At 35.7% G+C, this 23,019-nt stretch overlaps 1 protein-coding gene across 1 annotated transcript in view; it reads right to left on the minus strand.

Annotated features, from left to right (window-relative positions):
* Positions 1–6,918: 6,918 nt before the first annotated feature.
* Positions 6,919–23,019, minus strand: part of LOC117344147 (tyrosine-protein phosphatase non-receptor type 4-like) — an 85,880-nt gene continuing 69,779 nt past the window's right edge. Inside the window, 8 exon segments of the mRNA XM_033906800.1 lie at positions 6,919–7,198; positions 9,422–9,490; positions 12,116–12,129; positions 12,131–12,277; positions 12,566–12,629; positions 15,724–15,812; positions 21,819–21,906; positions 22,519–22,639. Coding sequence (XP_033762691.1) covers positions 6,919–7,198; positions 9,422–9,490; positions 12,116–12,129; positions 12,131–12,277; positions 12,566–12,629; positions 15,724–15,812; positions 21,819–21,906; positions 22,519–22,639 — 872 coding nt within the window.

The raw sequence follows: 23,019 nt of genomic DNA on the forward strand, positions 1-23,019 counted from the left end.
TCTCGGTAAAGACCTTGTTTAAATATTTGCCTAAATATCGTCACAAATTTGAGCGCTGTATGACCCCCACCTCGAATATTTGTCACAGAGTATCACAGGCCAATTGCAGCACCAGTCTGTGAACCACACGATGAAAACCACGACAGGAACTGTTTGAATAACAACCATTCATCAACTCAATAGCAATTCTTATACAAACTCTTCACAAACTGTACCAGCCTTTTTACAAACATATGAGAAAGCTAACACTTACTGGCAGAAAGATTCTTTAAATGGCTGAAAAAGCATTATGTATGTCATGTTTGTTACATTCCTCATGTTACACAATACAGTCAACCAGTTCTACAAACTATCATCAAAATGTTTTGTACCAGTTTTACAAACTATCATAAAAGATGATTCTGATGAGGACGCTGTGATCTTCAGGACTATTGTGCATTGTAGTGACAACTATGATGTTATATAATTTTACAAATCAGCTTTGTCATTTCCCAACTTTACACAAGAATTAAACACTGCCAACTGCACGGTAACATCAAACAAGAACTCAAATAGGCCCAGCAAAAAATAGACCCTACCCCACAAATAGACCTATGTCCACAAATAAGCCATGTTCACAAATAGACCCCACCCACAAATAAGCCATGTTCACAAATAGACCCCACCCACAAATAGGCCCATGCTTACAAATAAGTCAATGCCAAAAAATAAGCCCCTTTGATTATTTCTGTACAACCTCAAAATTAAAATAGTAAGATGAAATTGTATACCATATAACTCTTCCTCAACCTTACGTTTACACAAGGAGTGAGGGCTTATTTGATGATAAATACAGTTATACAGCAGTTCCATGACTGGCCTCTATAACTACTAATGAATTTGCTAAGTATAAAAGACTCTATGTGCTATTTGTCCAGAAAAGTTAAAAGTGGAATATCTGCCATTTTAAAATGCCTCATAAGTACAAATTGTATCCAACCAACAGTTGCCATTACTTTTGTACTTCTATTGAAAATTGTATCCAACCAACAGTTGCCATTACTTTTGTACTTCTATTGAAAATTGTATCCAACCAACAGTTGCCATTACTTTTGTACTTCTATTGAAAATTGTATCCAACCAACAGTTGCCATTACTTTTGTACTTCTATTGAAAATTGTATCCAACCAACAGTTGCCATTACTTTTGTACTTCTATTGAAAATTGTATCCAACCAACAGTTGCCATTACTTTTGTACTTCTATTGAAAATTGCTACCAACCTTTCTTTTTGTTCTTGTTTAGAGATATAAGACTTGACCCACTAATGTTAACAATGGAAATAATAACAATGAAAAGCAAAATCTGGGTCGTTCTAATCATAATAGGTATAGCCATTGTTAATGTAAAACCTAAATCAATTCATCAGAAATCGGCCAGGAAACCTTACAATACAGGCATGCAGCCACTGTTTTATACAGCTGACTGCTGTACACACTGAAAGCTTTGTGTCAAGGTCACATTATCTGCTCATTTGATCTGGGCAGCAAAACTACTGAGTCAACTTTGCGTGATGACTATGATCAGGAGGGCTTAAGTGTCTGAAGGCATGTTTACTAACTCAACAGCTCTCACAATCGTAAGGTTAACTAATAAGACAGCTCTCACAATCATAAGGTTTACTAACTAGACAACTCTCACAGCCATCTGGTTAACTAACTAGACAACTCTCACAATCATCAGGTTAACTAACTAGACAACTCTCACAATCGTAAGGTTAACTAACTAGACAGCTCTCATAATCATCTGGTTAAGTAACTAGACAGCTCTCACAATCGTAAGGTTAACTAACTAGACAACTCTCACAATCATAAGGTTAACTAATAAGACAGCTCTCACAATCGTAAGGTTAACTAATAAGACAGCTCTCACAATCGTAAGGTTTACTAACTAGACAACTCTCACAGCCATCAGGTTTACTAACTAGACAACTCTCACAATTGTAAGGTTAACTAACTAGACAACTCTCACAGCCATCAGGTTAATTAACTAGACAACTCTTACAGCCATCAGGTTAACTAACTAGACAACTCTCACAATTGTAAGGTTAACTAACTAGACAACTCTCACAGCCATCAGGTTAACTAACTAGACAACTCTCACAGTATTAAGGTTAACTAACTAGACAACTCTCACAACTGTCAGGTTTACTAATTAGACAGCTCTCACAAACATCAGGTTAACTAACTAGACAACTCTCACAATCTTAAGGTTAACTAACTAGACAGCTCTCACAATCATAAGGTTAACTAACTAGACAACTCTCACAGCCATCAGGTTAACTAACTAGACAACTCTCACAACTGTCAGGTTTACTAATTAGACAGCTCTCACAAACATCAGGTTAACTAACTAGACAACTCTCACAATCTTAAGGTTAACTAACTAGACAGCTCTCACAATCATAAGGTTAACTAACTAGACAACTCTCACAGCCATCCGGTTAACTAACTAGACAGCTCTCACAACTATCAGGTTTACTAACTCGACAGCTCTCACAATCGTAAGGTTAACTAACTAGACAGCTCTCACAATCATCTGGTTTACTAACTAGACAGCTCTCACAATCGTAAGGTTAACTAACTAGACAACTCTCATAGCCATCAGGTTAACTAATCAGACAGCTCTCACAGCCATCAGGTTAACTAACTAGACAGCTCTCACAATCATCTGGTTTACTAACTAGACAACTCTCACAATCGTAAGGTTAACTAACTAGACAACTCTCATAGCCATCAGGTTAACTAATCAGACAGCTCTCACAGCCATCAGGTTTACTAACTCGACAGCTCTCACAATCGTAAGGTTAACTAACTAGACAACTCACAATCGTAAGGTTAACTTACTAGACAGCTCTCACAGTCATAAGGTTAACTAACTAGACAACTCTCACTATCGTAAGGTTAACTTACTAGACAGCTCTCACAATCATCTGGTTAACTAACTAGACAGCTCTCATAATCATCAGGTTTACTAACTAAACAGCTCTCGCAGCCATCAGGTTAACTAACTAGACAACTCTCACAATCGTAAGGTTAACTAACTAGACAGCTCTCACAATCATCTGGTTAACTAACTAGACAGCTCTCATAATCATCAGGTTTACTAACTAGACAACTCTCACAGCCATAAGGTTAACTAACTAGACAACTCTCACAATCGTAAGGTTAACTAACTAGACAGCTCTCACAATCATCTGGTTAACTAACTAGACAGCTCTCACAATCATCAGGTTTACTAACTAGACAGCTCTCACAATCGTAAGGTTAACTAACTAGACAGCTCTCACAGCCATCAGGTTAACTAACTAGACAGCTCTCACAATCGTAAGGTTTACTAACTAGACAACTCTCACAGCCATCAGGTTAACTAACTAGACAGCTCTCACAATCGTAAGGTTAATTAACTAGACAACTCTCACAGCCATCAGGTTAACTAACTAGACAACTCTAACAATCATCAGGTTTATTAACTAGACAACTCTCACAGCCATTAGGTTAACTAACATTTTCAGAAGAGATGGTCTTTTAACCCAGGGTTTACTAACAGAAGGGTCTTTCAAACAGAGGGCACTTCAAACAACTCAGAATATAATGGTGGTGATATCAATGTGGTTTTTCTGTGTTGAAAGTAAGTTGTTCATCAAAGACAGGAAGTTGTTCGTCAGACAGAAGACAGTAAGCTGTGTATGGTTTACTTGGACCATATCAGAGTTCTCTATGATCAGGAAATCTATGTACTAGTTAACAGTCAGTAATGAACCTGTTATACCCGACAACACAATCCGTTACATAGCGCGGCATAATGTGGTCGCAGTCTATTGACTCCGAACAATATGGTAAATCCCGGACCTAGTACATGATTTCCACACCTTATTTATACCAGTATATAGACTATAAGTCTCATCCGTCACACTCCCCTTGTTCTCATAATTCATATCATCAATACCGATCACCACAATAATGTAATATATCTTCTTTTTTTTTTTTTGTTATAATTGGATTTCAAATTTCACAAATCTATATTCGAAAGTCAAATAATAATGTAGTTTTATTTCATGAAATTTTAAACTCAGCAACAACAACATTTAAAAAAAAAAAAAAATATTTGACAATAATAAGAGGGATTAAAAATAAAAATCTGTCTGATTTGAAAAATGGTTTTGAAAGAGATGGACAGGGGTGAGACAGAAAGAGAGAGGAGTGAAAAAAAACTTCTTTGTGTAAAGTCTAGGGTAAACATAAAAGACTTGTGCGCACTACATTTGCAGACAATCAAAAGTGGATTATCTGCCAAAAATGCGTCAGTAAGCACAATTAAATTGTATCCAGTTGTTGGCTGTATGACAATGTATTCAGAACGCCGAGACAATTCAAACACTGGCTGTATATACCGTGTGTTAGCAACAGACAGACCTTATACAACATAATCTCCCTACCGCTAACAACACCATGATCCTCCCACTCAATACTGATTATAAGTCCAGTTTAAATTTTAGTCCACACAAAAACTGTTCGAACAAATAAATATTTGTATAAAAGATAACTTTTTTTTGTAGCAGATTATAGACTGTACAGGTATTCAAAGGTTTGTGAAATATGAAATTCTATTGTCTGTATTGCTAGATATGAAATTCTATGATCTGTATAGCTAGATAGCTGCAAGACAAGGACAAAGGTATTTGCATGATTACGTTTTAACCTATGGTATCGTACGAATACTTTTGTCCGAGGTCTGTATATATCTTTACTACTCAGTCAGTTCATTCTCCCACTTTTTAAGTATACATGTGATCTGAATGGATAAATGATCGGAATGGATAAAACTAGGAATTTTTATACACTGATACATGGTTATCAATATGACCCTCTTCAAATATGAACCTTTGAAATTATCTAATCTTTTTGAGATCTACTTGAAAAGTAGAAAATAAATAATTCAAATTTTTATTTTACATTCAAATTATTTCATACTTTTGTCTGTAACTTTTTTTTGACTCTTGATTGTATTCTAATTAATAGAAATTATCTCTCAAAAGTTTCTTCATGAGTGGAGGCTGATATTTAAACAATCACAGGTCAGTATGTGCCTGAACATAGACGTCATCATAGAAATTCCCCAATTTTTTTTTTAAGAAACAGTGACTTTGACCTTATCAACATCTTCAGCCCCACTACATTTATATGTAAGTGTTAACATAGTGTGATGTTTTGGACTTCAGGTTTCTGTGATCGACATAGATTATAGAAGAAACAGAGAAGCAGACCAAGATCATGAATGGGCCTATCATACAACATGTCTGCTGATTTTGTTTTCCTCTTCAGATATTATAAATTCTAAGATTAAACTTTCCATAACATAACCTCATAGCTCAAGCTTTCTGTTTAGGTTGAAACGTTCGGGCCAGGGTCAAAATGTGTTTGATAAGATCCTTTATTTATACAAGGGCATTAGAACAGGAGAACAGCTTCCACCAGTTCTGACCCAATCCGGACATAAGTGGGGAATATATCCCTTCGATGAATGAGAGCATTGATCAAGGGAGATAACCAATCAGTAAATGGGAGTATGATGGTTGTGTTATCTGGGGTTACGTCTGAGCAGACAGATAGAGTGTTTACTGTGTCAGAACCTGGTTAACTGGTAACATGGGCACAGATAGCGCCCACATATACACAGAGTCCCCCTAACCATTACGTCAGGAGGTCAACACTGGAGTACTGATAAAACAAGTGTGTACCTACAAACTGAAAGGCTAAAACATGACGGTGGAATTATCATACTTATGTATAACTCTTATACCACATTATTGCTATAGGGTCCATTTCAGTAATTTCTCAGTTGACATCCTCAAAAATATCATCAGAATTGTTATAATTACATCTGTGTAAAGACATCAGAATGCTGTGTAAAATCTTATCTGTACTTATAGAACATCTACTGATTTCTATATGCAAAGAATGCCAAAGCTAACAAATATCTGCCTGACTTACATCAGGAAAATGAACGGAAAATAATGAATAAGGTCTTTGTAAAAATATTCTGACCTCTCAATATATTCAGCAAAATTTTACAGCCATCTGAAACACAGAAACTTATGATAACTAAACAAGACTTTGTCTGCTGCCACCAGAAAATACTCTCTCATCTTGCAATTTCAGCCAACATAACGTGGCAGTTTTTGTTTACTATGAGCCTATTCCTCCCTACTCACTATTTCTATAACCTAATTCACATAGAATCAAAGATGAAAGCTATCTAAAATAAGAAACTAGTGATGATTTATTTAGTTTTGTGTTTATTTATTTTTATTCATGAGGTCTTAGTCCAAATATTCATATGTTCACAATTTTTTTTTAATTTTTCTCTTATATAGAAATGCTTGTTGTCCTCCACTGCGTTAGGAGTAGGATATTACATCATAGTTGTCTGCAAACATGCCATTGCTCACAAATAAGCCCTATTGGTCATAGTACAATAGTAATCTGAAATAGTAAATCTATTATGGTCTACAATAAACTCTTCCCAAATTTTGACACTAAACTTTTAATTATGGAAAGTTTTTTTGTTCTTTTTTGTTCTTTTTTTTTTTAAGGACATTATGTTAAAAAGAACACAGGTTTCGCAGCAGGCAAAGAGTTAAATTTGCTTGACAAAGAAAGAACAGATTTAAAGCCAACAATATTGAACATTTCCTGCTATCCGATTTTGTTGTCATATTCTTCCGGTAGAACCTGTAGAAAGAAATGTATAAAATACCACTTACCTTGGGCAGATCTCTCAATCCATCAATACATTCAGCTAAACAAGAATATCCCCTACAACCAATAACCACTACTGAAACACTGTAAAAAGGGGAGATAACTGCCACCTTTATTACTTACTCGTCCGATTTTTCCGAATGCACAGATCCACGTGCTGATGATCCAACTTTGTAGTCGTGCGGTAATGTTGCCCGCATTTGGTTATTGACACTGTCGTATCTATTGAAGGAATGGTTGCCACCTGCAGGAATTGTTCGTGAACCATCACTACTAAGACCCGAGAACGTCTGTGATTTAGGGATATTCCGATGTCCATCTATAAAGTTCCTTTCTTCCATAATCACTTTTGTTGTATGTCCTCCTACTGTCCGTCGAGCAAACTTTTTACTTGGCGACCTAGTCAAGAAAGGGATCCTTATTTCAGTTTACATATCAAACAAAACTATCCTTTTTGTTTTAATCCTTCCTTCCTGAAACAGAACCACCCATTGTCAATTTCCTTCTATGGTTAATTGATAATTTACTATTTCTGAAAGCGATAAACTATAAATAGAAACATTAAATGATTCCTCACAGGAAATAATTTTATCAACAGCTGAATTTCCTCTTAATTTTTTATTCATTAAGCTTAAATTTATATTGATATAGGACATAATTAGTGAGTATCAAGTTTTCTAAATAAACATGTCCATACCATAAGAGTAAGTATTTCTTATGTAAAATTCAACTTTTGATGTCATATCTTAATGCAATGATATTCTCTTGTACATGCATTTGACCCATTTCTACAAAAAATGTTGATACATGAACAAAAATTCTAAATGAGGTGCATAGGTCATCAACTTCACCAGGAAGAAATGCTGTGTATTGTGAATAGGTGTGTGGATGTGAAGGTTCATGATTGGTTGATGAGAAAGGTCAAAAGGTTAAACAAAGGGGTCAATACAAGAAAAGGTTAGTCAATTCTGAAGCAAGCAAAACTGATTATATACAAAACTATTAACAATACCATAAACTGAAACAAAGAGAGGTGAACAAATAAAATATATAACATTCACCAGAAAAACAGTCCAAAAATTGCAATGCTGTAAGTCTGAGTGTATTTAAGACATGTACTACAAGTTTTACAATACTATAACTACGTATGGGTATACACCAGGCATCTGAACATCAACTACGAAAACATTTAGTTTGATTCACGAGTTAGTCTAGATCAAAGCATGGAAATTATCGGAAATTGCTGTCTTATGAAAAACAGCTACTGTACCAATAACAGGAATGTTTTAGATCTGAACCAGAAATATATAAAACATTTATTTTACATGCACAAAAACACATCCAATGACAGTGGAAAATGGGACTGACACATTCAACGTTTGATACTGGGTGTTTGTTGTCGTCTTAAATGACATGTACAAAAAAAATCTTTTTTTTTCTTTTTTTTTTTTTAAATTATGATTTATCCATGTTTAATATTCTTCTCCTTCTTTGTCTCCAAACTAGTCAATTGTACCTTCAGCAGTCATGTTGTTTTACTAAATCCCATCAAATAAAATTTACATGTCATTCTGGAAGATTACGGCTGCTACCTACGATACAAATTACTCTTTAGCTTGATTGGTATATTTTTTTTTTTAATATTAAGTTTAAGATAATGAGCTGATGTTTCTATTTTCAGTAACATCGAGTCAATATTGCATTTATGACATCAAAATCATTGTCACGTCATAATGAACCAATGTTAATTTCCTGTTATAAAGATAATGTTATTCCATCCATTTACAAACATTTTCTTATCTTATATATCTTTGATTCTGTCAACATAATTGAAAAATATTACATAAGGACAACATTCTTATGTCAAGAAAGAGAGAGAGAGAGAAGAAAAATAAAAATTGTTCACGGAGGAAACTGACACATCCCCAGAAATATACACAGGTACACCAAATCCTACTAGTTTAAGGTCAGAGGTCAAAAGTTAAAGGTCATTTGTAAAGGATGTGGAGATTTATAAATCCCAGGGTTCCAATTTCTACAGGAAGTAATCTTCCCCAGTACAAACAAGAATTACAAAAAATCACATCTGATCCAATCTATTGAATAACAACTATATATTACCGAAAAAATCCGATGATCCTAATAGTAAAAAAAATAATTCATTCATTCATACAATAAATGGAATATATATACGTCATGCAAATCAAAATGAATTCAGAAGGCAATCTATGCAAACCAGACAGCATTCTGAAATATTTTGACCAATCAGAAAGCATTTAAGATTCCAGTAACCAATCAAACAGCATTCAGATTCATTCTCACACAGCTAAAACTAGTATGTTAAAATGGCATATGAAATTTCTTTTAGAGTTAGCTTGAAGACAATAAGCTAATATTCTTTTTTCTTTTACATCAATAAACAATAAAAAAAAAAAAAAAAACTAGTTAAGATTTTTAACATGTAAATGAAGAATCTAATAAATGCACAATAATTTCAGTAAATGTTTGATACCATCTACACGATGCAGAGCGGGGATTGGCTAGATACACATAACATGTGAGTAGCTAGACTGAAAGTTCAGGACAGGAAACTTCCTCTTTCTCCTGTCATAAGGCTCTCACCTGGAAAATGAACGATCCAGTTTAGTTCGCCGCTTGCTTTCTTCCAATGTCTGGAACTCTGTTTTTCCACTGGAAATAGATCTTCATTTAGTTTTGGTGTCAATTTTTTCCTGGAAATTTTACTCACTTTTTGTTATACGGACACAACTATCGGGGATGTGTTTTAGGAACGGGGAAGAAGGGGACAGTTTCAGGGCATACCTAGCCTGATTTTGAATTCAGATGCCTGGTATGTATGATTGGGTGAAACAGGTCACACAGGATGATCAAATCAGCTTGCAAAGCTCCATGTCAAATCTCATGTTATTATTTGTCCAATTTTCAAAATGTGATATTCAAAAACTTCAAATGAACTTCAATAATATAAAATAGAAATGTATTTAAAACCAATTATTTAATTAAACACCAAACTGGGCATGCATTCCTCCAGAACATTGACATGAGAATTCAATTTTAACAATATTGCAGATTCTCTGTATAAGTCAAACGAATTTACCTCCCCTGTATAAAATTTGTATCACATTTTGAATTGGATGGTGTTTGTTTAGATTTGAGTTTAGTAAATCAGTCCAAGAAAACTTAGTGAAAGGAATCCATTGCAAATTCTGTGTTTGTTATAGAGAAAATTTAATTAAAATACCAAAACCAAATAAATATATTTTGAGAGACTGAAATCAATCACTACAGATTTCACAGCAGTGGAGATCAATTTTCAAATTGTTTCGCATGATTTAAACAAACGTTAATTCAGTGAAAGCGAAAAATTAACTTAATAAAAAAAAAAAGACTTTCAAATTTAAGCAAACAAAAGATAAACAGATGAAAATGATCTCCAAAGACTTATTTTGTTGTAATGATTCAAAAGATTAAACTCTAAATGTATGAAGTCTGTGTAATCATAAAATCCCAAACCAAAAGTTATTTTTGGGTTAGTATTCCTTAAAAACAATATTTCTACGAGGCTCCTTTCAATTTTCTGTCTAAATATCACATTTCAAAACAGTTTATAATATCCCTCAAGTGTTATTTTCACCGCTAAAACATGTCGTACAGATACCTGATTAATATGTATATTCCTGTGTGAAGTACCAAGCTTTCATCTTTTTCATTCTTGTAGCATTCTGATTATAATTTCAAACTTCTCTTTCTTTTTTACAAAAAACATAATTGTACATACCTTCTTCTAAAACTTAATTTCATAAAAATAAATTATAAAGTTATTTATATATCAATTTTTATATAAATTAATGGGATGACAAGAAACTTTCATGATAGCAGACAAGCAGATTTATTTTGCTAAATGAGATTATATTGCTGCTCATGTTATGCAAATTGAAATACATGTATTGATAATTCTATTGTCTGTGTGCATCAATATTTGAATATTTGATTTTAGAATTTTTTTAAATATTTTATATCAGATGTTGAAGTTTAATTGAACAGGAAGCTGAGCAAACACGGGCATGTACAGTTAACGAAAACATGATGTACAATCCTACATGCAGACATGTATACTGTTCGAACTGCGCAACTAGCATGCAGAAACAGAAGGTAATATACTGTAGGAGTCAACCATTCATTACAGATTACAGATAAACAATTCTCAATTTTCTGAATATGTCATGATAAATCCACACATTTTTTTTCTCCTATTTCATTATGACAAAAAACTCAATATTTTCAAAAACCCATGATCAATCTATTTTTATCACAATTTTTCTTGATTAAAAATTTCATAAGAAATCTACACATTCTAATACATGTATATAAAGGATTTTAACAGCAATCAATGTATGTACTGTACCAGTGATCACTTTCAGCTGGTTGCCTCTTTTTTTTTTTTAAATAACATTTTAAAAGTACTTTCAAATGTATTTCGTTTTGCTTGTTTTTGAAATTCCTTTTTAATTTCAATCTTATTTTTCCTGTCAAAATTTCTAACCACAATTTCAAGCCTTGATTAGAAATAAAGAAAAAGAATCAGTCTGTATGAAATGTTCAAAATCGACAATTATAAACTAAGGGAGATAAATCATTCTTACATGGCATACTTTCCATAAAAATTGTTGAATTAAAATTCAGTTCATCCTGATTACATTTTCGTCAATTTACATTCAAATTTAAGAAACTTTCTTCGAGAACCACAAAAATATCAATATTCATCATTTAATGTATTGATGTTAATCCTGGCTAGTATTGAGTACATCCAGTGCCTGTTATAACTATTACAATACTAAGTATGATCAGTATAAATAATTACACAAGTCAAACCACCATTAAAGCTTGTAAACAGAATTATCAAAACCAGGTCACCCGTTACAGTAGTGACATATCTAGTGTGTGTGTGTGATGTTTGTGCTATAATACATTTTTCTGTTAGAATACAATACCTACAGTTATATGAAACTTGAAATTAGTTGAACATAGCTATTTATAAAAAAAATCCCAGATTTTCCTTTTACAACCGAAGGGAGATAATCATAAAATTATTTAAATCAAGTTTTAACTTCATTTTACAACTTATTTACATTCACGAAAACTTATCATCTGTATGTATCATCTCTCAAGGACGATTGTAAGAATATTCAATTAAAGAAATAAATTTTTGAGGAAATTAAAATAAAACCACTGCAAAAGTTCTGCTGAGTGTTTGAACACATTAACACAGATACCCACCTATGATAAATGTCTTACCTGTATCGGAACTTTCGATCCAATAGAGAAAATTTTCTTGGTAGGAGGATTCGGAACATAAAGCCGGAAAAACGTGTGATGTTCCACACAAGACTTCCATAAGTTTTTACAAGATCGATAGCTCACCATGTTAAACCCTATCAAGTTTTCTACAGCGTCGTTCTGTGACAGAAAAATGAAGATTGTTCATAACCAAATATATCATCATATTAAAGTTCAGCATTCAGAATTATTTGTGACACAAATCAGTCATAGTTTTGCCATTTTCAAAAATAAGCTGGGCATTTTCTAGAAACATAAATACAAAAAAAATATCACTTCTTCAAAAGACTCAATAAAATAAAAATTGTCCTAAATTTTGCACCTTCATCTCTAGCTTCAAAAGAAATGAAGTCTGAAGATAATTTTTGGTTTACTTTTAAAATGACGTCAAGACAACCAGTAACTTACCACTTCTCGTCGAAGCTGTATAAAAAACTGCTTCCTTTTAAAGGATATTTTTACTATTTTTGCCCTGAAAAAACAAAACAATGTGGTCATTTGCAATCAGACAGATCACACAAAATTGCATGGAATCCTTCAATTTTTTATAAAATATTTTTCATAGAAATGCTAAAAGATCAATTTGAAAACCAAGTCAACAGATTTTTAAAGTTAACATCCATTATATACATGCAATGATATATTTGATATGTAACAAATTACATATAAATTTCAAGCTTACTTATAGCTTAATAGTTTAAAAACAAAACCACAAAATATAAGAAAAGGGCACATGATTAAAAACTGTGGTCTGACGACTCAGACACTGATCTTTGGTTGTAGGGTGGTGACGTGAGGTTCACATTTCATGGACAATTTCAATGTACAGATTCAAATTTTTTTTTAATTCAGTGTCTACCTTCATTTTAATGAATATTTTGACACTTTGACCTCCTCATGTTTTTTTCTCAACACTTTGACCTCCTCGTGTTTTTTTTTTCATAACTTGTAATAAATCCTGAGGACCATCATATCAACTTTGACTCAAGAGTAGGGGTGGGCTTATAGTAGGCATTGGTAGCATTTTTAATGAACAGCAATATAGGTATATACTGACAAACTTATTACCAAACATGAGTATACTTCAGATAAATATTCTCTTTTGCCCATAGACAAAACTTCCATAGGGAGACGCCCCTAGGAGAGTTGTATAAACCTCCACCGGGAGACGCCCCTAGAGGAGTTGTATAAAACCTCCACCGGGAGACGCCCCTAGGAGAGTTGTATAAAACCTCCACCGGGAGACGCCCCTAGAGGAGTTGTATAAAACCTCCACCGGGAGACTCCCCTAGAGGAGTTGTATAAAACCTCCACCGGGAGACTCCCCTAGGAGAGTTGTATAAAACCTCCACCGGGAGACGCCCCTAGGAGAGTTGTATAAAACCTCCACCGGGAGACGCCCCTAGGAGAGTTGTATAAAACCTCCACCAGGAGACGTCCCTAGAGGAGTTGTATAAAACCTCCACCGGGAGACGCCCCTAGAGGAGTTGTATAAAACCTCCACCGGGAGACGCCCCTAGAGGAGTTGTATAAAACCTCCACCGGGAGACGCCCCTAGGAGAGTTGTATAAAACCTCCACCAGGAGACGCCCCTAGAGGAGTTGTATAAAACCTCCACCGGGAGACGCCCCTAGGAGAGTTGTATAAAACCTCCACCGGGAGACGCTCCTAGGAGAGTTGTATAAAACCTCCACCGGGAGACGCCCCTAGAGGAGTTGTATAAAACCTCCACCGGGAGACGCCCCTAGAGGAGTTGTATAAAACCTCCACCGGGAGACGCCCCTAGGAGAGTTGTATAAAACCTCCACCGGGAGACGCCCCTAGAGGAGTTGTATAAAACCTCCACCGGGAGACGCCCCTAGGAGAGTTGTATAAAACCTCCACCGGGAGACGCCCCTAGAGGAGTTGTATAAAACCTCCACCGGGAGACACCCCTAGGAGAGTTGTATAAAACCTCCACCGGGAGACGCCCCTAGAGGAGTTGTATAAAACCTCCACCGGGAGACACCCCTAGGAGAGTTGTATAAAACCTCCACCAGGAGACGCCCCTAGAGGAGTTGTATAAAACCTCCACCGGGAGACGCCCCTAGGAGAGTTGTATAAAACCTCCACCGGGAGACGCCCCTAGAGGAGTTGTATAAAACCTCCACCGGGAGACGCCCCTAGGAGAGTTGTATAAAACCTCCACCGGGAGACGCCCCTAGAGGAGTTGTATAAAACCTCCACCGGGAGACACCCCTAGGAGAGTTGTATAAAACCTCCACCAGGAGACGCCCCTAGAGGAGTTGTATAAAACCTCCACCGGGAGACACCCCTAGGAGAGTTGTATAAAACCTCCACCAGGAGACGCCCCTAGAGGAGTTGTATAAAACCTCCACCGGGAGACGCCCCTAGGAGAGTTGTATAAAACCTCCACCGGGAGACGCCCCTAGGAGAGTTGTATAAAACCTCCACCGGGAGACGCCCCTAGGAGAGTTGTATAAAACCTCCACCGGGAGACGCCCCTAGAGGAGTTGTTTAAAACCTCCACCGGGAGACGCCCCTAGGAGAGTTGTATAAAACCTCCACCGGGAGACGCCCCTAGGAGAGTTGTATAAAACCTCCACCGGGAGACGCCCCTAGGAGAGTTGTATAAAACCTCCACCGGGAGACGCCCCTAGGAGAGTTGTATGAAACCTCCACCAGGAGACGCCCCTAGAGGAGTTGTATAAAACCTCCACCGGGAGACGCCCCTAGAGGAGTTGTATAAAACCTCCACCGGGAGACGCCCCTAGAGGAGTTGTATAAAACCTCCACCGGGAGACGCCCCTAGGAGAGTTGTATAAAACCTCCACCGGGAGACGCCCCTAGGAGAGTTGTATAAACCCTCCACCGGGAGACGCCCCTAGGAGAGTTGTATAAAACCTCCACCGGGAGACGACCCTCGAGGAGTTGTATAAAACCTCCACCGGGAGACGCCCCTAGGAGAGTTGTATAAAACCTCCACCGGGAGACGCCCCTAGAGGAGTTGTATAAAACCTCCACCGGGAGACGCCCCTAGGAGAGTTGTATAAAACCTCCACCGGGAGACGCCCCTAGGAGAGTTGTATAAAACCTCCACAGGGAGACGCCCCTAGGAGAGTTGTATAAAACCTCCACCGGGAGACGCCCCTAGGAGAGTTGTATAAAACCTCCACCGGGAGACGCCCCTAGGAGAGTTGTATAAAACCTCCACCGGGAGACGCCCCTAGGAGAGTTGTATAAACCCTCCACCGGGAGACGCCCCTAGAGGAGTTGTATAAAACCTCCACCGGGAGACGCCCCTAGGAGAGTTGTATAAACCCTCCACCGGGAGATGCCCCTAGGAGAGTTGTATAAAACCTCCACCGGGAGACTCCCCTAGAGGAGTTGTATAAAACCTCCACCGGGAGACGCCCCTAGGAGAGTTGTATAAAACCTCCACCGGGAGACGCCCCTAGAAGAGTTGTATAAAACCTCCACCAGGAGACGCCCCTAGAGGAGTTGTATAAAACCTCCACCGGGAGCGCCCCTAGAGAAGTTGTATAACGGACAGGTATTTCACTCACCATGGGAATGTGTTGATTTTGACGTTATTCTGGAACACGACCAGTCCTATAGAGGTCACACCTAGCTGTATATCTACATTACTCTGATCCTGTAACCAAACATACAGATTACAGCAAGATAATACAGTACATCTTTCATATATAGAGACCCTTCTTTACTGCCAGCTGAACATGATTTCTATCAATATTCCTTTTTTCTATCATAATACAGAGGTGAATCTTCCTTTAATACTTTCACAATCCTTTGATTTCATTGCAAATAATGTCTTTTTTTTTTCTTTTTTTTTACCCTATATAATCAAAACTTGGCCGGTCAAAACATAGCCAGATTTTACGGTACATTAATAACGGCACATGACACAGGATTACAGTGAAGTATAGCTTGCTAAGTTCACATTAAAATGTTTCCTCTTTGTGCTAAGCAATATAAACATATAATAAAAAAAATCAGTTTCTCAAAAGAAGATAAGAACACAAAATTTATGTTCCATAATATAATTTCAAACTCAAGTTAATTTTCATTATATAGTTGAATAGTTAAGCTTGCCTGGTCTTGTTTTTTCACCATTTATATTCTAGATATGATCACATCATACTCAATTTCCATTACAGGCAGATACTAAGTTTAACATATATATACTACAGATGAACTGGACATTTCATCATCAGCCATTTACCATTGTGAAATGATTCTCGTGTTCAAATTCAGAAATCTGGCTCAAATTTATAATTCCAAACTATAAAGCCAGAAATTTCTTCAATTTTAAATGTCTTAAATGCATATTTCACACGTAGGCAATTCTAACATATCAATGAAATATTCTACCTCTATCTTGGATTTTCTCATCCTACTGAAGGATGTTGATCTAGAAAATACACTTGAGCCTGGAATTTGAATACGAGAAGAGTTTCATAATTGGCCCTTAACCAGTCTGTTGTACTACCAATGTGCTGACATAATCATTCTCTAACATTTGTAACTTTCTACCCTTCTATAACTACAATATCACAATGATTTTCCTTGGTATTTGTGGAAAATTTAATAGATCAAATTAGGGAAATTTTACATGTAAATTATGTATTAATAATAATTGTTTCATGAGTGTCATGCTTACAAGTTTTAAAATACAGTATAAATACTGACTTAACCTGATGGAACACACCAATTCTGTTCCTTTTTTCTGATCAATTTTCTATAATATTTGCCATTATATTTTTCAGTGTTTTTTAAACAGTTTTACCCTATGGAAACAATTAAGAATTTTTTATTTGTTTTTGAGAAAAATAAAGCTAAAATGCACTAGGAATGAGTCGCACCCAGTTATATAGGCCAGGAAAACACTATTCAATTTTTCTTTTGTTCTTTTATCTATTTTTATTTTTTCAATTTCCATTTAAGTGAATTTCACCAGTTTTTATTGTTGGTCTTATCATGCTTTCTTTTAAAGCTACAGACAGGCCCAATATCAAGTCCCTGGGCCTCTTGGTTATTGAGAAGAAGTTGTTTAAATATTATAGCCTATTTGACCCATGTGACCTTGAATGAAGGTCAAGGTCATCTATTTGAACAAACTTGGTAGCCCTTCACCCCAGCATGCTACAGGCCCAATATCAAGTCCCTGGGCCTCTTGGTTATTGAGAAGAAGTCGTTTGAAGATTATAGCCTATTTGACCCATGTGACCTTGAATGTAGGTCAACATCATTTATTTTAACAAACTTGGTAGCCCTTCACCCCAGTATGCTACAGGCCCAATATCAAGTCCCTGGGCGTCTTGGTTATTGAGAAGAAGTTGTTTGAAGATAATAGCCTATTTGACCCATGTGACCTTGAATGAAGGTCAAGGTCATTCATTTGAACAAACTTGGTAGCCTTTCAACCCAGTATGCTACAGGCCCAATATCAAGTCCCTGGGCCTCTTGGTTATTGAGAAGAAGTCGTTTGAAGATTATAGCCTATTTGACCCATGTGACCTTGAATGATAGTCAAGGTCATTTATTTGAACAAACTTGGTAGCCCTTCATCCCAGCATGCTACAGGCCCAATACCAAGTCCCTGGGCCTCCTGGTTATTGAGAAGAAGTCGTTTGAAGATTATAGCCTATTTGACCCATGTGACCTTGAATGAAGGTCAAGGTCATTCATTTGAACAAACTTGGTAGCCTTTCACCCCAGCATGCTACAGGCCCAATATCAAGTCCCTGGGCCTCTTGGTTATTGAGAAGAAGTTGTTTGAAGATTATAGCCTATTTGACCCATGTGACCTTGAATGAAGGTCAAGGTCATTTATTTTAACAACTTTGGTAGCCCTTCACCCCAGCATGCTACAGGCCCAATATCAAGTCCCTGGGCCTCTTGGTTATTGAGAAGTCGTTTGAAGATTATAGCCTATTTGACCCATGTGACCTTGAATGATGGTCAAGGTCATTCATTTGAACAAACTTGGTAGCCCTTCATCCCAGCATGCTACAGGCCCAATACCAAGTCCCTGGGCCTCCTGGTTATTGAGAAGAAGTCGTTTGAAGATTATAGCCTATTTGACCCATGTGACCTTGAATGAAGGTCAAGGTCATTCATTTGAACAAACTTGGTAGCCCTTCATACCAGCATGCTACAGGCCCAATATCTAGTCCCTGGGCCTCTTGGTTATTGAGAAGAAGTCGTTTGAAGATTATAGCCTATTTGACCCATGTGACCTTGAATGAAGGTCAAGGTCATTTATTTTAACAAACTTGGTAGCCCTTCACCCCAGCATGCTACAGGCCCAATATCAAGTCCCTGGGCCTCTTGGTTATAGAGAAGAAGTCGTTTGAAGATTATAGCCTATTTGACCCATGTGACCTTGAATGATGGTCAAGGTCATTTATTTGAACAAACTTAGTAGCCCTTCATCCCAGCATGCTACAGGCCCAATACCAAGTCCCTGGGCCTCTTGGTTATTGAGAAGAAGTTGTTTGAAGATTATAGCCTATTTGACCCATGTGACCTTGAATGAAGGTCAATGTCATTCATTTGAACAAACTTGGTAGCCCTTCACCCCAGCATGCTACAGGCCCAATATGAAGTTCCTGGGCCTCTTGGTTATTGAGAAGAAGTTGTTTAAATGAAAAAGTTGACGCCGGACGGACGGCCGGACGGACGGCCGGACGACGGACGCCGCACCATGGCATAAGCTCACTTGCCCTTCGGGCAGGTGAGCTAAAAATAAAGCTAATATGCACTAGGAATGAGTCGCACCCAGTTATATAGGCCAGGAAAACACTACTCAATTTTTCTTTCGTTCTTTTATCTATTTTTATTTTTTCAATTTCCATTTAAGTGAATTTCACCAGTTTTTATTGTTGGTCTTATCATGCTTTCTTTTAAAGCAGACTTAACCATTGCCAAATTTCATATAATCATTTTCTAAAGCAAATTTGACTTTGAAACCGTTAAAACAGTATGAAAATGTTAACTACTAGATATGGTATGAGAACGTTAACTATATCTATGAGACAAACTTTTTACAATCATGTATAACCATATGCATGCTAATATCAATTCTATACATGTAAATTTTATCAAGTTAATATACATGTATTTTACAAAAATATTAATATTAGTTTATATATACATCTGGTAATTGCAGACAATGATTGTGGCTATATATATAAAGCAAATTGGTTAGTCAAATAAAACCACACAACAGATATACAACATTTACACATCAGATGTGGACACATTCATCAATATTTAAGTATATTAATGTAATGACTATATAAGGACATTAATTCAGAATTTTTTTGTTTCTCTCATTATGGTTTAAAATCCATTCAATTGAATTACGGGTAAATTGTGATGAGGATTGATGCTGAATTGGTAAATATTTGTATCCTACGGATATGTCCACATTACATCAATATCCTGAACATGCTGTGACTTCCTCTACACCTATGATAACATGTTGTACCAGTTAATTATATCTATACATACATTTAGACAGTCTGTCCAATACCTTTCCAAAAGTCAGATTTTGTGGGGTTTTTTTTCACAAACACAACCACATTATATTTTTTAGTTTTAGCTTACATTAAAAATTCATAAATAATAGCAAAAAAATCAATTGAAAATATTAATTACCAATTCAAAAAGCAGACAAAACTTACTGATTATAAAAGTTTTGGTACAAAAGTTTTTGAACTTGGTAAAACACCACTTATCAGAATGCCACCTATTAGAATCTTAGATTATCCAAACTCCTGTTATCCCACCACATAGGAAGTATATAGCTGTTGTAGAGATCTACTGTTTTTCTCTTTTCAATGAAAAGTTTCGGGAGCTTACTTGATATTAATGTTACTGATATTTGGAAAGTTAGTGGACATGATGTGCTCTATATTATCCCTGTATAACCTAGCTAGATTGCATTAGATGTTAGAGGTTAGCTGTTGTAGTGCTAAATGATACTGACTATATTGAACGCGGGTTCCTGTTCTATTTCACCCGTCATCATGGACATAGACTGCAAGAAAATGAAAACATGAATTATCTCCCTTCACATGAATTTCAATATTCTTATTTTCTTACACAATAAGGAACTTCATTATTTTTCTTCTGAAAATAATAAAATGCACTAAATTTCCGTCTAATTATACAAATTTTGACAATTCACAATTTTAGACTGATATAAATAACAATATTGGTACTTTTATCTCAGATCACAAAAATCTGATGGAAATTTAATATTCCAATATTACATATAAAAACATATCTCACTAAAAAAATAAAGAAATATTATAGTTGAAATGTATATCAATGAGAGGGAAAAGATGAAGACAGTTAGATATATATTATTTTATCATATTTCAGCAAGATGTATATGTACAGTATACCATCACCAGTAAAACTACAACTAAGTAGATCAAGCCGAAATGTCACCATCAAAGCAAGAATCAAAGTAAGAGAGATCTGCACCAAGGGAGATAATTCAGTTTTTTTACTTATCCGAAAAGTACAAAACAGAAAAAGTGATAAAAGTAAGAAAAGCTGACTGTTCAGGGAGACAGAATTATACAGGAATCACGATTCTCAAAACTTATCCCGAGATAAATTCTCAGGGTTATAAAAGACATGTCACAAAATTCAAAAATCATACTCTATTTCATGCAGCTTTTTATAATAGTACCAAGTAAAGACATTTAGCTTTACAGTTAACATACAACATAAACGTTGATAATGTTCCTGATGTACCTAATACAGAGTCAAAATATCTCAATTATCAAAGGAAATCTTGTTTAATTAGTGTGACTGTAAACTCAGTTGTATTGTAAAAAAAAAGACAAAATCAGCTGCATAAAATATGGAGTAAACATTTTTGAATATTAATCATTTATTTTAACGTTGTTAAAAAAAGCAATTTGAAAAAGAAAATAATTTAATACTGTAAGTACAAAGTGCAAATCCAACAAGAAATATACAAAAGTACAGCGAAAAGCTCACACATACTCTAGATAAAATGATAATACTTCAAAAACCAAAATTCATCCAAATCTTGTAAAATGTCAAAAACAAGAATGCTTTAAATTAAGACTTTAATAAAATTTCTAACACCATTATCGACAATGTTTTACAAAAGCAAGCACATAAGCATCTGGAATATTTCAACATTACTTTGACATATTATTGTTCACAAAAAGGAAAAGTTGAAGAAAAAAAAATCAAAACATTTTTTTTACACATTCAGTTGAAAATAAGAAAAGATTTCTTCAACACATCTACACAAACACAAATCAACATTCTAAAGTTCAGGCAACAATCATTCACTTTTAATTGACTTAAAAAAAATTCTGAAATTACCAGAAAAATGGCGGGGAAAATGTACATTTTATTATACTGTGATAACCTCTGTTCCTAAAACATCCGTCGACTCTTCCTGAATACTATCAGAAGCTGAAGACACAAATCACCTATCGCTTGACCTCTAAATTTGTGATACCCCAGAGATACAGAGATAGCTCTGTAAAACACACAACTTTCACAGCCGTAACTCACACGCACAAAACACAAGCAAGAGAAGAAGGTGACAGGCAGCAGGGTGCGATGATCAGCCTTAACTTACCCGTGCATTGTGGAGATCAACTCCATACATTTCCAGACGTTTTGCCTTGTCCAGGTAGTTGTACTCAGCATCAGCCGGAGTCTGGCCCCTAAAGGGAGGTAACTCATGTGATTAAGAAATACAAATTCCAGCCAGAGTCTCAACTCTGGCCCTTAAGGGAGATAACTCATGCCAGTAAATACAAAAGGAGGACATTTTTTCAAGCGCAGAAATGTAAATGTAAGGTATTGTCGATCAACTCGGATCTGGTCCCTAAAGGGAGACAACTCATACTATAAAATAAAGCATAAATATATACGTGCAGGTGGTTCTAATGGGTGACAATTGTGTGATACACATTCTTCATCAATTTGATTATAATCCCTAATGGGAAACAACTAATGGATAAAAACAATTGATAGTATTCCAGAGCCGATATCATACACTCCATAACAGCAATTATCTGAACCTTTTTTTTTTCTCGTTTTTTTGTGAGGCAACAGAAAATTTGTTTCTTCATTATTCAATTTTTCAGCATTACAGGGGTACATACTTTCTATCTAAAGAGCAGAAAATATGTAAGTACTAAATACTACACAACAGCTATAACGATTAAGATTGATTAATTTATCATGAATCATATTTTGATTCCAATTTTGTATCCATGTTAGGATATTTGCCCTACTTTTGTCGTCCTATACCGACACGTGAGGAGCAATACCTGTGCTGTATGTGTTGTTCAGACACTTGTTTCTCAAACTCCTCCGTCTGTGTGGGGAGAAATCGGTATTCAGTGAGGTAGTTGTCCCGATGTTCTTCTGGATTATAATCTCCAAGCTCAGCTGTAATAGACAAACCAATCATAATGTCTCTAGTTATAGCTGTAATAGACAAACCAATCATAATGTCTCTATTTTAGCTGTAATAGACAAACCAATCATAATGTCTCTAGTTATAGCTGTAATAGACAAACCAATCATAATGTCTCTAGTTATAGCTGTAATAGACAAACCAATCATAAGCTATTCAATAGCTGTAATAGACAAACCAATCATAATGTCTCTATTTTAGCTGTAATAGACAAACCAATCATAATGTCTCTAGTTATAGCTGTAATAGACAAACCAATCATAATGTTTCTAGTTATAGCTGTAATAGACAAACCAATCATAATGTCTCTAGTTATAGCTGTAATAGACAAACCAATCATAATGTTTCTAGT

This window comes from Pecten maximus, chromosome 15 (assembly GCF_902652985.1).
Source record: "Pecten maximus chromosome 15, xPecMax1.1, whole genome shotgun sequence".
Classification (NCBI taxonomy): Eukaryota; Metazoa; Mollusca; class Bivalvia; order Pectinida; family Pectinidae; genus Pecten; species Pecten maximus.